We start from the raw sequence: 15,636 nt of genomic DNA, 5'->3' as shown, positions 1-15,636 counted from the left end.
TTTTTCAAATTCATTCGATTTATATGAGCTTAATTCCAGCTGTAGCATTAATACGTATTATACATTTCGATGCCACCGACATGTACTAATTATACATTTTATACGTTACGCCATTATACAGGCGAATGATTGTATTTGTTTCCAACAAGCTTTTTGGAGGGAGTATTTCTGAAAAAATTATCTAAACTATCTAGCGACTTTCTAACATAGTGCTCTTGTGCTGGAGAGCACGAGTGTATATATGGTTAGCGTATAGTTTACTTAAGACTAAGCAGAAAGCCGCCGCCAGGCGTTGGCATGGAAAACGTAAGAGAAAGTTTTGTGAGAATCATCTACCTAATATTTGCGAGAGCAGCCCTATCGGACTTTAGCGTTGTCAGTTTAAAGGAAGACACGTCTGAGTTACAATGTATCAAATCTATTACATATGTTACCTTAGCATTACATTAGATTACGAATAATAACTTTCTTTGAGTTTATTCGAGATCTCGAGTTCAATTAATTGGAACAGCTCTTAACTGAATCCCACAATATTTCAAAAATCAATCAAAGCGTTTATCAACAAAATTATCAAAAAATAAATCGAAGCATTATTGCTGTTTATACCGAATAACACGATAATGTGCTAAATTTGGAGCACTTCTCTGTGTAGCTTGATAAACAGGGAACTAACACAGGCATAACGGTATACATGAAAAGAGAAGCGAAAGAGGCAGGAACGCGATAGCAGTCGAGTTTGCGAGTGCACTGCTTTAGTTGAGAGGATGGAACGGAAGAACGCGGTTGTCGACACGTCGAGCGGTAAATTGCAGGGTTCGTGTCAACGAAGCTGCTTAGGCGATAAATATTATGCGTTTAAAGGGATACCCTATGCTAAGCCACCAACCGGTCAGCTAAGATTTCGAGTAAGTTTTTTTCGTTTCTCATTCATTTTAAAAAAAGTAGAATAGGCTTTAGCAGTAAGTGTGCCTCGCGTGTTGATAGTTCTAATCATCTTGCCAGGTTCAACATTATATAGCTTGATAGCGATTTTTACACCTGGCAAATAATCTATTGTCATCGTTGATAACAACGATTTGATTTTGAACTTTTAATACATATAACACTAACAATGTCTTCAATTTAACGATAGATAAGGTAAATTGAGGTTTCTTATATTTTTATAGGAATATATTTCTTAAGTATTCATAACTGTCTTTTAAGTAAAAAACAAGAATTTTAAAATGATAAATAATTGTTTTTAAACTTCATGTGGTTTAGCCGCAAATAATAATGCGTAGAACCTTCACATATACCGCTTATTTACTAACTACAACTTGCACTTTTATCAGTGAAAGTTTCACACAAACAAATATTATATTATGTTAAAAAATTTTAAGATAAAAACATATAATTTAAAAAAACTTAGGATCCGCAACCAATGGAACCATGGACGGACATCCGCAATGCAATGTCATATGGATCGATTTCAGCACAGTACGACGCTGGATTAAAAGAAGTGATTGGTTCCGAGGACTGCTTGTATTTGAATGTATATACACGAAATTTAGATGCATGTTCGCGAGCACCTGTGATGTTTTGGATCCATGGTGGAGCGTTTCTATCTGGTAGTGGCAACGACGATATGTTCGGACCTGATTATTTGCTCACGAAGAGTGTTGTACTTGTCACTATTAACTACAGACTTGGGGTTTTTGGTGAGTGAGTTTTAAAAACTTAAATGATGTTTTTCCATTTTGGTTAATAGAATAATTGAGTTATATTTGTTCAACCGTAAACGTCATTATCTGTGGAAGTTGTAAATTCGAATATATTAAAATTTTTTATCTATCTCCTCGAGACAAGGTAAATAAAATAAAATAAAGAATTTTCATTTATGTCAATATTTCGATAACCGTTTCACCCCTTTATGCTTTTTTTTAACAATACAATATCAAGATAACTGGTTTATATACGCTGTAAAAATGTTAAGTCAAAATATGATAGTATTTTTAAGAAGATTAATTTTTCTAATGAATTTAAACAATTTGTTTTGTTATTGATTTTTTAAAAAATAAAGCATGCCTGAAGAGGGTAATATGGTTGCGGTACCGTTGGTATACAAGAAAACTCTTCGTATTATTTTATTTATCTTGACTCGTGGAGATTGACAAAAAATTCCAATCATCATGATGAACTAAATCATTAACAATCCTTCAACATATTATATTCTAGCTGCTAACTCATAAAAATTATTGCTACCAAGAGTATAATGCAAAACAAGAAATCAAAATTTGGCCGACGCGTTATTTCAAATAACGCGCTCATAACTTCTACAGGTTTCTTTGATTTGGAAGATAAAGTGGCGCCTGGTAATCAGGGCCTTAAAGATCAGGTGATGGCTTTGAAATGGGTACGCAATAATATTATCAACTTTGGTGGCGATCCTGATAATGTTACAATTTTCGGCGGTAGTGCGGGTGCGGCGTCAGTTCATTTTCTCACAATGTCGCCTATGGCAAAAGGTATGATTATCATAAAATTGAAATGCGTAAATTTTTGACTTATCATTTGCTTTTTCTCTAGGATTGTTCCATAAAGCAATTTGTCAAAGTGGCACTGCAATTAGTACGTGGGCAACGAAGAAGAATCCAAAGAAAGTTGCATTTCAGTTTCTCGATGCTTTGAATTGCAAACAACAAGATCCTAAAGTGATTGTTGAATTTTTAAGGAATATCGAATATACTCGAATAATCGAAGCACAACAGACATTGGCCACACCTTTGGTAGGTAACTTGAGTACATTGTTTTAGGAAATAAATCGAGTGAACACGTTAATATTTTTAGCACATGTTAAGAGGTGACTTTCCCTTCACACCTGGAATCGATGACCAATCTGATGAACCGTTCTTGAATGTACCTGCAGCAGTAGCCGCAGAGGAAGGTGTTCAAGTACCTCTTATGATTGGGTCAAATACCTTGGAAGGTCTTGTCTTACTACGGGGTATGTATTAACGGAGAATCACGGCTTTGACAATTCATCCGTTGGCTCTCACCATCGCCCGTTCACCACTTCAAGCTGAGACTGTGTATGTACTCTCATGCTGATTTTCTCTGTCTTGAGGTGCGGTGATCGAGATGATTGGTGGAGCTAGAAGCGGTCGACGACTGCGAATGAAGAAGAGAGACGGTGAACGCTGGATCGAGGGGGACGAAGGGGAATAATTGACGTGAGAAAGAGAGTTTAAGAGAGAGTCGTCGATTTACCGACGGGTTTAGAGTTGTGTTCGGGCGCGGCAACGTTGGGTTTAAGTTAATGAGGATACACCCCGGGGGACACATTGGTCAGGTTTTGTTGTTGGTGGTGGCTCGATCACACCCAGCCAGATTTGAATCTCGACATCGTGGCGTGTAAAGATGTCCGCGGACGATGCGTGCGATCATTTATTCGATCGGAAAGCAAAAACAGCCTGCCGGTAATTCTATTCATGCGTTTGGGCAGATTAGCATTATCGCCGGAATCACATCTAATTCTATACTGGATTTTTTATGAGCGGCAATGTATTCACCTATTCTCATTCCAACATTAGATTTGCGCACGATTAATCTGCACACACCCGGTATATTATTCAGCCGTCGGAGCGTTCGCGCCTCCTAAATCCATCCCTATTTAAATAATTTGTACAGGCGGCCGCAGGTATAACTCTTCGGGTTTCGTTCGTAATTCTCCATTACAGTATTCATTAACTATCTCATGATTTTACTGCAAAAATGAGTAATTATTGCTATTCTTTCAGCCATAAGAGCACTAGATCTAATAGATATCAATCGGAACTTGGAGCACTACATGTTTTCGAATATCGAAAAAATTCTACAGCGGTACAATTTGACACTGAAAGATTTGCGGCAATTATATTTGAAAAATGATCTAATCTCTAATGAAACTCTACACAAATATCTTGAACTTTTGGGCGATATACTCGTCACAGAGAATATTCACAGGCTCGCGAAAATACAATTTCACAATGGCGCAGCGCCAACCTATCTTTACAAATTATCGTACGAAAAGAATCTCTCGTTGAGTAAAAAACAACTGAACACTGACATCAAGGGCGCCAATCACGGTGACGAATTAATGTATTTATTTCGAGCGCACATCTGCGATACTTTGAACTTGGTGCAGTTGCAAGAAGGAACTGGTGCTGACAGAGTAATGAAACAAATGGTTGAGCTGTGGACGAATTTTGCAAAAACAGGGTATGAATAATCTTACGTTAATTTATCTGTGAGATTTTGATCGACTGTTTTTTTAAATATTTTTAATATTAAAGGAGACCGACTAGCGTCGCGTCAGATTTGTTGCCTCTTTATTGGCAGCCGGTGGGAAGCGACGTTATTCTGCGCTATTTGAATATTGGCGAGGAACTACGTATGGAGAAGGAGTTGAATATCGAACAGCGATACTCTTACAAGAGGAATGATTTTATTATCCATTAATTTATTGATTTTTAAAAACTATGATACTCTGTTACATTTCGTTTATTTTATTTTGACGAAGATAAAAAGTAATAAAAAAAATATTTATCTTTAAGCTTCAATAAATTTAATAAAATAATTGAAAAACAAAGAAAGGCTCGAAAAATATTTCTTTTTTTCAGTCGAATGATGTTCTTAAATGTAATTAATTGAGTTAATCATAATTTTCGTAAACGATATTAATATTTTAATTATAATTCGCGGTTTTTTGAATGCGTAATACGCAACTAAATTTTATAATAAATAAACAATAATTTACAAAACTTCTATCTCAGAAATGTAAATAAACTTAACCCAGCGAAGAAAAGTATTTAACACAAATATAGTTGTAACAAAATATATACAGCACAGAGAATGATATTGACATGCACGAAATTAATGTGGATTGGAGGGTAGCTCTGCTGAATTTCAACATGTACAGTGTGAAGCTTGGATGAATATTGGTTACTCGAGTTGTTCGTGCACCTGTCATGTTTTTGTTACGCAAGGGAACTATCCATTTTTCACAGCGATGTATCGTATAAACTTGATCAATAAACTAGTTGAATAATATATCATTTGACATTCGTTTTATTAATTTTACGGAGTTGTTGTTGGAATATTATCACGAATACAGTAGAAAATTATGTAAATTTATTATCACTCGAACAAAATATTCATAACGCAAGACTAAAGAGCCATCAAAAGGTCATTGCATAACGCGCAATTCAAGTGACATAAATTGTTGGCACGTATGACGGGAACATGCTAACTGAAATTGAAAGACAAGGAGGAATGAAGGACTCGTAGGGATCGAGTAACCTTGGAATGGCTCAAATTAGATATTGTATCTTTAGATATTACAAGATGTAACTTCTGTTATAATGCAAGGCGTATAGCTAAGATCAATGTGGATAGCTTTCGCTCGTTATTTGATCATTTATTTATAGTGGACTTTTCGAAGGTATTCTAGGTTCAATGTATATTATCAATGAGTGTTGCGCTGTAAAATAGTAGATTATTTAATGGCGAGATTGTTTGGACAACGGAAGAACTAACACAATCACATTCCGTCATATTTACGGAAATTTTAAAAGTCTATCATGCAGCGATTACTTTTTTAGTAAATGGTTGATTTGCGAAGTTACATAAAAATTAAGTTAGGCATTTATTATTACAATTAAACAGTAAAATAAATAAGATGAAACAGAATCAAGTGATTTTTGAAATAGCGAACGGCAAATGCGAGATAGTTGTCAGCGAAAAATTGTTCAGACAAGTACTGTGCTTTCAAAGGGATAATGTATGTTAAGTCACCAAAAGTTACCAAACGATGAATTGAGGTTTTAATTGAGTTTTTCATACAAATTAATTGTTCTACCCTGGTTTTTTTATATATAACTTATAACTTGTTGAGTTTTTGTGATATTTATATTAATTAGTGTTAAATTTCTTAATTTCTAAGTTTTATTTATTATTACGAGTATTATATCAAATCCTGTATACAAGTCAGTAATTCACTTCTATGATTTCGGCTCAATACGACTATCCAGTGACCAAAATAATCGGTTTTGACAACTGCTTAAATCTAAATGTATATACAAGAAGTTTTGGTATAAATTCACTAACACCTGCAATATTTCGGTTCAAATTTACCATCGGTTCAATATTATTTTCTTATTAGGTTTATACAATAAGGCGATCGATCAGAGTAGTAGAGCCTGGAGTCCTTTAATGATAACAAAGGAACCTAATCAATTGGAAATTTAGGTTGCAAAACTACAATCTTAAAACGATCGGTGATTTCTTCAATTATATATTTACACATCAAAATATATGAAATGGCGTGGAATTACATTGAAAGAATTGCGATATTTTTACTTAAAAAATGAACCGAGAACCGAACAAATAAACTAAGGTTATTAAAATTTTGACGCGATAGCGCTGTGACATTACGTCCAAAAACTTGTAATATACATTTACATGGGCTGAGAGTCAGCTTATCTGTACAAACTTCCGTTTGATAAGAATCTGTTGTTAAGTAAAATGCAAAGAAAAACTACTGTAATTTGCTTTTCACATTCTCTATAAATTGAATAGTCATGTTGATACAATTCTATGAAAGAAGTTAATCAAGTTGATGAACTGATGTATCTACTCAGAGCTAATGTCTATGACACTTTCAATCTGGACCAATTGCAAAACGATACAGGACGTGATCGAGTTATGAAGCAAATGGTCGATTGTGTGAACAGATTTCGCAAAGACTGAGTATGTTGCATCTAACAATGTACTTGATTGATTTGGGTATATTATTGCAAACTTGAAATGAATTTGGTCAATGATAAACGTCAGCAAATAATTGACAAAAGTATTTTCATCATTTCGGCAAAAGTTCAATGTATCATTCAATTTTCGAAGGACATTAAAAAGATTGTATTTTTACACTATAATCAATAAAGTAGCAAATGACGTCAGTATGTGAGCATTTATAAACGAAACTAGTTCGGAGAGTGAACTAATCGATAAAGCTGTATTGTACTCACCGATGCTCTGACAGATCCAAATGCCGAGCATGTCGAGCTTGAGGAGGCACCTGTAGACCGACTCGCCGTAATTGAGATTCATGAAGACATGATAGAGGAACGAGCCGATCCATGGACTCACCGCACCAATCAGGTGACACCACGACAAAAATCCTGCCAATGCACCACGACTACCCCATGGTAACAGGTATGGCACTGTTGCCAAGATGTAAACGATAGCAAATCCTGCAATAAAAACGTTAATAGTTGTCGAGTAGTTTGTAGAGTAGAGAATTCGATTATGTTACCTTGATAAAGAATACCTATAGCAAATCAGGTAAAGAAGTACAGAATCATACAGTAAAATCTGTAGGTAATTATGTTTAAACTTCAGAATATATTTATGCACCAATTTCTACACAGGTAGATGCATAGGTTTACATGGATATGAATGGATGCAAAACGGAGCATGATTTCAAACTCAATCCTGTATCAGCGTCTGCTGAAAACAGTATTGAGATTTCCTCGTTTATTAATCGCCTTAATTGGAATTTTTTTCTGCATGCAATTGTAAAAATATTTTTATGATAAATTATGTTCTGCATAAATTTTAACAAATGATATGTACAAGAATCACGGCAGGATTTTCTGTAAAAAATATAGGATTCAAGAAACTTAATAGTACAATATCTTTACGGACATATCCATACTTCTGTCAAGAATTCCGAAACGTAAGAGCATGCAACATAACTGAACCTTTTCCTTTTTAAAATGGTCTTGTAAAATAATTTGTTATAAAAAAATGAGCAGAAAATTATATAGAGTAACCTGCAGAAAAAGATGTAGAATTTGATTAAGAAAATTAAATATATTTCTATCGAAAAAAGTGCATACATTATATGAGAGATAACTGTATAGAACATAAGCAGGTACTTGTGTTGAATGCTATACTTCTTAACAGATTTTTTGTAGATATTCTCCATAAGGGTAGTTCTCCTATACTATTAGTAATTTTTTTATGGTGCAATAATTCTTTATTTTCATATTTTCCAAAACTTTTGTTTTACTATTTCAAAGTCCGACAATTGAAAACGTGAGCTTTTTATATTAATATATAATAAACAAAAGTTAATCTTCTTAGTAAAACTTATATTATAAATAAATTTTTGATAACGCAAATAAAAATTTCATTGAAATGCAAAAGTCAATTTTCTAGCATAAAAGTGCAAATTAGAAATGTTTACAGCAGAGCTCTTTCGTTGTAAATTATTTTTTCTCTTCCACGAATTTAAAACATTCCAATTTCAATATTTCAAAAATTTAAAATATTCAATCCAACAATAAACACTTTCACCGTTCACAGTATTTCACTTTTAGATAAATTATGATACATATGACTACGAAAACTTAAATTCATAACATTCGAAAGTTTGATTAATAACTGTCTCTGAGAATTCCCGTTTTCCTCCTACATCAGCATTGTGCGATAAAAAATATTTGAACGGCTAGGTCTATAAAAGTAAGCAAATGTCGAGAGAAAAAAGCCTATAGTTCACACTCGATTGCATCTTTGATTAGCACGCCGGAGCGGAGGAGCCCTTCTTTCGAGTAGACTCTTCCAAGACGGCTTTTTCTTCTCGCAAACATTTTCAAAAGAGATAGCCCTCGCTACGCGCGCGTGTGTGTGCTCCAAACGCGCCCTTGAACTTGGAGCGCGTCGGGAGATAAAAGATAAATGTGAAAAAGGTCTCTATCCACTTATTTACACACTGCAGCTCAAGAGAGACGAAGAGATAGAGGAGCCACCACGTGTGTTGCCGGACAGAAGAGAGAGAGAGAGAGAGATCGATCCTACCCCGCAAGAGAGGGAAGCACTTGAATGGCCGTTATGCAGTCCACGAGCAATGTCAAGGTTGCTCGAGCTCGTTTTTGCAAGGAAAACTAACGACGCGATTGCTCCTATGCTTCTTTTACCTTTTTCCAGCAGTAATGGTTTGTTAAACTTTTATTTATTTTATGGCCCTTTGTAGGCTTGACTTGATGATAAAATTTATGAATATTCCTACGTCGATTTGGTTGAACAAGTTATTATACAGTTTATTTTTTCAATATTTTTAAGCAACGTTGCTTACTCTATAATAAACCATTGTAATTGTCACTTTTAAAAATGTCAAATACAATTATTTTTATACCTTTCTTTTAATTAGATCGGCGAATATTGACGATCCTCGTTAGAATCAAAGCGAATGCCAACATTTGAGTACCTCCAGTGCGACAGCTTGCAAATTTTTACTATTTGAATTGAGATATAATGAATAGCGGATATCTTGGCGAGACTGAGAAAAATTCATATACCTGTTTGTGTTTGCAGTCAGTGTTCTACAATCACGTTTTCGTTGCGGATTATCCTAATGCTCTTTAGAGTTTGTCTTTGAAAGCTCAAATATAATCGACTTTGAGGGATTTGATCAAAGGTTTACGGTAGGGATGCATTCATTAGCAAAAGAAATTTGCAGGTTTTTTTTAATCTACATACAATCAGTTTTTCGAGTCAATTACGTTTACAAACACTTATAAGAAAATACCGCAATTTGAGTTGTTGGAGAAATAAAATGTGAATTGATGTATTGTTATTACGTAAATACGAAACCAGCAGCACAAATATTTTTATATATGTAAAGGAAACTCGTTGCCTTGACTGCTGCCAAGTTGTACTCTCTCGGCCAAAAAAAACTATATGTTTTGCGGTATACATTGAAGTCAAATTTAATTCAACTCGGACGGGCGTGAATTGAAGGAAATGGGGGTAACGAGGGCACATGTTAAATTAGAATCTGTATAGCAGGCATGACTATTTCGTTTGATTTTATGCGATATGCAATGGCGCATTCAAAGCTATTGAAATCGCGAAAAGTCAGTTCACGCGTTTGATGTTTTGATGTAATAATATACCGCGGATCATCACGTTATTATAACTGATAAATCAATTAGCCTTTCAATTTGGAAGGTACGTAATCTAGTGATCGTCATTAATAGTTAAAGAGTGAATAACAAACATCACTACTTTAAAATTAATTGGATTGCATAGAAAGGAGGAAAGAAAAATAGAGAATTGAAAGCAACAATAAGAACATAAAATCTAATATATTATTTTTCAGCGAATACAACCTACACTGGTAAAGTCGCAAATGTGTGTTGTCGAAGAAAATTAATCGACGATGCCTCGAGAACACGCACCTCTTTAAAGAAACTATTTTTACATCCACGACTTTGCTTTCAAAATCAGATAAAAGAACTCACCGTGCGACAAAATATTGACAGTTTCGTTGTGGCAGGCAAAAGATGCTCTTGATGCACTCGGCCGGTGTCATGAGTGGCCGATAACCAGACCTTATGTGCGGATTAAACTGCAGATGTTGTGGCATTTCGGCCCAGTGCCGCAGTCGCGACGACGAGCAAGAGTCCGTATCTTTGATTTGATTGTCGCTCATCGTCAGCTCGTCTTGAATTTTCGTCGAGCTCGCGACGGCGGCCGCGGCCTTTGTCGAGCCATTGTCGTCGGCAATAAGGAGGCGCGATGCCGCCTCCTCTTCCTCCTCCGAGGTCGTCAGCTCGCTAGTCACCTGCAGCAAACCGTTGAGGCCTCCGAGCAGGCCGGCATTACTCGTCTTGGTGCTTGATGATTCCTGTCGCTGATGCTGCAAAAAACAGACGATTATCAGTAGAAATCGCGAGGTTTGGTCAGACTGGACAACGGCTTTCTCGCGTTGCATTTTCTTATTTTACGCAAACAAATGCCTGCCGAAGAGTATGTACGCACGTATCATTGCCATTCGGAAAATCTTATTATAAATATTACAGAACTCAGAAAATTCCATATATAATTCAAAGATGTGTGAAGAGTATACGTGAATGCACGCTAAATAAATCACGTCAATATATTCTACCACGACTGACATGTATTATATACATAAGGCCACAGTGTGAAATTGTGTGTCGCTAAAAAAATAACGTTATTACGTAACAGTTTTTCTCTATTATTTTTATCTTACTTTGGCGATATTTAATGTATCTCGGTCTTAAAGTTGCTGAATAACATGCGGTGCTATATTGGAAAGTCAGATAACAAGTGTTATTATGAAAAAAAAGTAATAAACATTAAAAAATAATAAACTGCTGCGTCCGCGAATATCATGGAACCAAATAAGTTGACTACGCCTAACACATGTACATCGGTCCGCAAAGTTGTAGGTACAATTTGCACGCTTGCAGTTAACGATATGTCAGAAATTAAATTGGCCATCTTGTAGTACGTTCGAGAGAAAAATCGATATTACGGGCTATTTACTTTTTTTGTTATATCTCGGATTATATTGATTAATCCGCGTGTATCCTGAAAATATTTGCGCTTTGTTTATCGTGGACTTTTCGAACTGCAATATTTCTTGCTGCTCGAGACGATTCCATTCATTCTCGACAATTCGACGAATAGAACAAAAAGAACAAAAACCAAAACAAAAACAGAAAATGAAAAAAAGAAAACAACGGAAAGCTCAATTTTGATGTCGACATCAGCAGTGAACAATAAATCTCTCTCAGCTGTGCAAACGCGGTAAAATTAAAACGCCTCTGGTAAGAGAAAAATCTCGCGACCTTCCCTTGCATTTACCAACAAACAACTCGGTGCAACAAGAACGTCAAAGAAAATCTTACTCACCTCGTGAAAGTGTGTTGGCCAATGAATTCGTCTGGATATCGCTGCGTTTATCCGGAAAAGAAAAGCTTTAGGCGTCGAAACAATCAAACGAGAAGTCAATCAGCGAGAAAGAAATAGAAAAACAGAAGAGGCGACGAAGTGAAAGCGAAGGAACGAATTGCTGCTACTGCGGCACGCGGAAGCACGGAGGGTTGACTACCAGTGAGTGAGTGTGTGTGTGTGTGAGTGAATGTGTGTATGTGTTGTTTGGAGAGGAGCGCGAACGGCTACTGAGAGAAGGAGAGAGAAGAGAGGAGCCTCGTCCGCGCAGTCGTCGCCGAGGAAACGATCGTATCGATCCACCTCCGACCTGCACACGTGCGCTGCATGCGCATTCGCTTCGACCGAAAGAAAAAGTCAACTCGCGAATTTTGAAAAGTATATTTTTTTTTATTGCGTGCCGAAAGAGGTTATACAGCCTTTTGTGGTTCTTTTTTTTGAAAATGGATGCGCACTGTCGTGTGACGTTTTTCTTTTTCCTTTTCTCAAATTGAATGTCGATGCGAATGTTGAACAGGTGCCAATTTGGCGGCTTTTCGAACGAGAAGGTTGATTCTCAGGATTTTTTTTTGTCTGAATGAATGTCTTATAATTGGATTTTCGAGAAGAGATCGTATTTGGTAACGATAAAATATTTGCAGTCATCACGAAAGAAAAAATCAATGTCACCGCGCGCATTTGGAAAAGCCCATCGTGAAGAATTACAAATTTATTGCATCGATTGACCTCCCCTCTAGCACGCAAATAAGGATAGACCTAGAGCGGAACAAACTATTATTATTCTGCATTCGCTCTCTTTCTTTCTTTCTCCCTTTATTTTACGCGAACTACTTTCCCTCCGAGTTCAGGTGTAATAAGGAAATACTCGATTCCTCTTGATTGCCAAGAGACGAGAGGCTTTATAATCCAAGGACGGAAAATAAATATTGGACGGCGAGTAAAAAAAAGGATGGATCTCTTGTCCGCTTGCTTTTGTTAAAAGAGACTCTTCTTTTCCATTTGGATTCATTAAAGTTAACAATGAGTGTACAAAATAAATTCGAGTGAATACAAAAGTTGGCTGGCTTAAGTGGGTGGCGAAGCAGAGAAGATATTCTTTGATCCCCAGCCGAGCTTTTCTTTTCCCCAAGTATGCGTCCCCAATTATGTGTGTATAGCTGTCGCAATGTTTTATCCATTTTCTGTACATTTACTAATCATTACACTTTCTTTTCTCTGATTTAACAAATATTGGATAAAGTTTTTCTTTTTCTTGCATTTTCAAATTAATTTATTTATTCAAGTATGAATGGCTTGAAATTTTAAAGTTAATTAATCTTCCAATGACGATAACGTCTACGTAGACTTTTAATTTATTGTTTTGTTCTTTACACATGCTACGAATAAGAAAATCTATGTCGTCATATTGTAGCAATAATAAGTTTGTAAAACTCCCGTAATAGGCGATCATAAAAAATGAAACAATACGAAATCCAAGTACCGTTAAAAATTACAGGCATTTCCACTCAAGGGTCTATATAGAAGCTGCAGTAAAAGTAAACACACTCACACAGTCTACGTGGAACCCTTGAGCGTGCTGACCTTGCTCTATAAAAAAATAATAGTAAAAAATAAATGAAAGTGAGAAAATATGTCAAGCACTAATTGATTTATAATCACGTCAAGTCGTGCACATAGCAGCTGGCCGACACACATATTTACGAGAGAATTGTGTCGGGACACTTTACGCAAAAGGATCCGAGATCCATTGCGAAGTTTGACTGAAAGTTCATCGGATTGCACGCGCGGAGTTTGAAAAATCGCTACGACTCATACCCCCGGAGCTTGCGGAGAGAGCTTTCGACTGCTCAAATTCTCGGCATCACGCACGCTCACGTGCGATTTTACTTATACATGCCAGGCATATGCTTGCTTGTTCTCCTTTTCCGTAATACTAGAGTCGAAATGCCGCATGACTGCATGCTGCAAAGCTTGCTTGACTGAAATTTTTAGTAGCATTGCGGATAGGTTTTGTCAGAATTGATCGTATGTGCATTCGCTTTCTTGCGTTTATTTTGTTTTGTTTTGCTTTTTTTCTATTTTTTCAGTGTGCTTACTGCCTTGCTTGGAAATTTTTACTGTCAAGGAGAAATCGTTTGTGACTGATTACGACATGTAAGTTTTCAGTGTAAAAATCTTCGATTTGTTTTAGAATGGTTGTGTTGTAAAAACAGCACTTTTATTTATTTTCTTATGTACAAATAAAAATTTCAATGACTAACAAAGTTATTCGATCTAACAAGCTTACCCAAAAATTTCGACCAAAAATAAATCTTTGTCGCACATTTAACTCGCTATGGTTCGCGAGATTCAAAATGAGATTTAAAAAATTAATAGGTGCTTAAAAATTTCAATAGGTTACTTTAGTTAATTGGTACTCTTTAAATTACATTTAGACCAACGAATTAAAATAACTAATGAACAGCTATTATGATTAACTGAGGATTTAACCTTTGTAATAAAAGTTAGAAGGTCCATGCGTAACTTGTAAAACAAAGCTGAGGAAAGCGGTACATTAGAAAAACTTCAAATCGCCTTATCGAAAAGATGCGCTCAAATGTGGTTTACAAGCGACGTAATTATTTCGCCTGCTCTTCGAGCGTCTAATTCTTGAGTTGAAAATAGACCTGCAAGATGCTATTCGATTTTTAGTTTCAAGAACAAGTCCCTAATGGTTGGATGCTCTCGTGAGCTGGTACGTGTGTTTGCATATATATCGAAAAACCAACGAATATCATTGTTACTGTGAATTTATTATGTGCGGTTCTGCTTGTTCACTTATGTAATTGTTATAGTTTTGTTATTGACGATTATAGCGATCGATCTGCAACGACAGCTTGTCTATTTTTGTTGTACTTTTGTTTAGCCGCACTGCGTCGCATCGATCAACGTAATTTTGTCACGACCATCTAAATGCAAATTGACGAACGAAATAAAAGAAAAAAAGAATCAAGCAAAGCACATGATATGACTCATCGTTTATCTGCATTGTCGCTGTTATAAAAGGGCAGAGAGTGCAGATAAAGCCGCATCTTTGCCAACGGATACATAGCTCAACATTTAGGTAGCCACATTTACTTTACGTAAGCTTTTGGATACATACTCGGCGTTATCTTCGCCTGCGCGAGCACGTCGCGATGTATTGCAAATATATGTAATTCACACGTGCGACTGATTTGGCACGCTTATAAAAAAAAGCGCGGGACAATTAGAACGATCTCGTCTGTCAACATTGTTGAGTGTACTATTCGCGTAGTTCTTAGGCTTCATTATTTATTTTACATACAGTTTTAGTCATCATCGTCATCGCGTCGCTTGCTGCGTGAGTAAAATCGCGCGATGCTTGAATTATTACAGTGTCCGACTTCGCGCGTACACGCATACTAATCGCACGACTTATTGTAATCGTATGTAAATCTTTTTGGGATCGCGGTGTGTAACGCGCAATTTGTTATGAATACTAGTGTCGCCGTACAAATAACCCGAACAAGTTTCAATCTGAGCGAGGCATGAAAAACAAATGTTGCCACATTTCCTAAGAGTTTATCATAGTTGAAGAAAGCAAAAAAGCAATCGTTATCGTCTTTCGCAGCGTGCCACGAAAGATCATCGCGGAAGATGGCTAAAAAGCAAGCAATCGTTTAGGGCGTCCCTTGAAAGAAAAAAAAGGGCGCACTGGGCTATCCGGGTGCTGACAGGTTGGCCCTTTCCGAAAAGTCGAACTGCGACGTTTCAGTAAAGTTCGCGGTGGCGGCGCCCACGCACTCCTCTCGCACGCGTGCGCGCGCCGACTCTTGCTACCGTCAACATCAGCGGCAGGAG

At 36.4% G+C, this 15,636-nt stretch overlaps 1 protein-coding gene across 1 annotated transcript; it reads left to right on the top strand.

Annotated features, from left to right (window-relative positions):
- The first annotated feature begins 761 nt into the window (after nucleotides 1-761).
- On the top strand, nucleotides 762-5,013 carry LOC131668920 (juvenile hormone esterase-like). Its single transcript, XM_058943407.1, has 7 exons — nucleotides 762-905; nucleotides 1,409-1,697; nucleotides 2,319-2,504; nucleotides 2,566-2,765; nucleotides 2,827-2,983; nucleotides 3,777-4,236; nucleotides 4,311-5,013. The coding sequence occupies exons 1-7, from the start codon at nucleotides 765-767 to the stop codon at nucleotides 4,474-4,476; spliced, it is 1,599 nt and encodes a 532-aa protein (XP_058799390.1). The 5' UTR covers nucleotides 762-764; the 3' UTR covers nucleotides 4,477-5,013.
- The last annotated feature ends 10,623 nt before the right edge of the window (nucleotides 5,014-15,636 follow it).

This window comes from Phymastichus coffea, unplaced genomic scaffold (genome assembly GCF_024137745.1).
Source record: "Phymastichus coffea isolate CEN01 unplaced genomic scaffold, Cenicafe_Pcof_1.1 PCOF00085, whole genome shotgun sequence".
NCBI lineage: Eukaryota > Metazoa > Arthropoda > Insecta > Hymenoptera > Eulophidae > Phymastichus > Phymastichus coffea.
The sequence above is the reverse complement of the archived record's forward strand: the minus strand, read 5'-3'. Positions and strand labels throughout refer to the sequence as shown.

Excerpts from the sequence above, each read along its gene's own strand:
- LOC131668920 (XM_058943407.1), top strand. The coding sequence starts at position 765 with ATGGAACGGAAGAACGCGGTTGTCGACACGTCGAGCGGTAAATTGCAG. Across the intron at positions 1,698-2,318 it reads CTACAGACTTGGGGTTTTTG|GTTTCTTTGATTTGGAAGAT; the intron begins GTGAGTGAGTTT and ends TAACTTCTACAG. Across the intron at positions 2,766-2,826 it reads AGACATTGGCCACACCTTTG|CACATGTTAAGAGGTGACTT; the intron begins GTAGGTAACTTG and ends TAATATTTTTAG.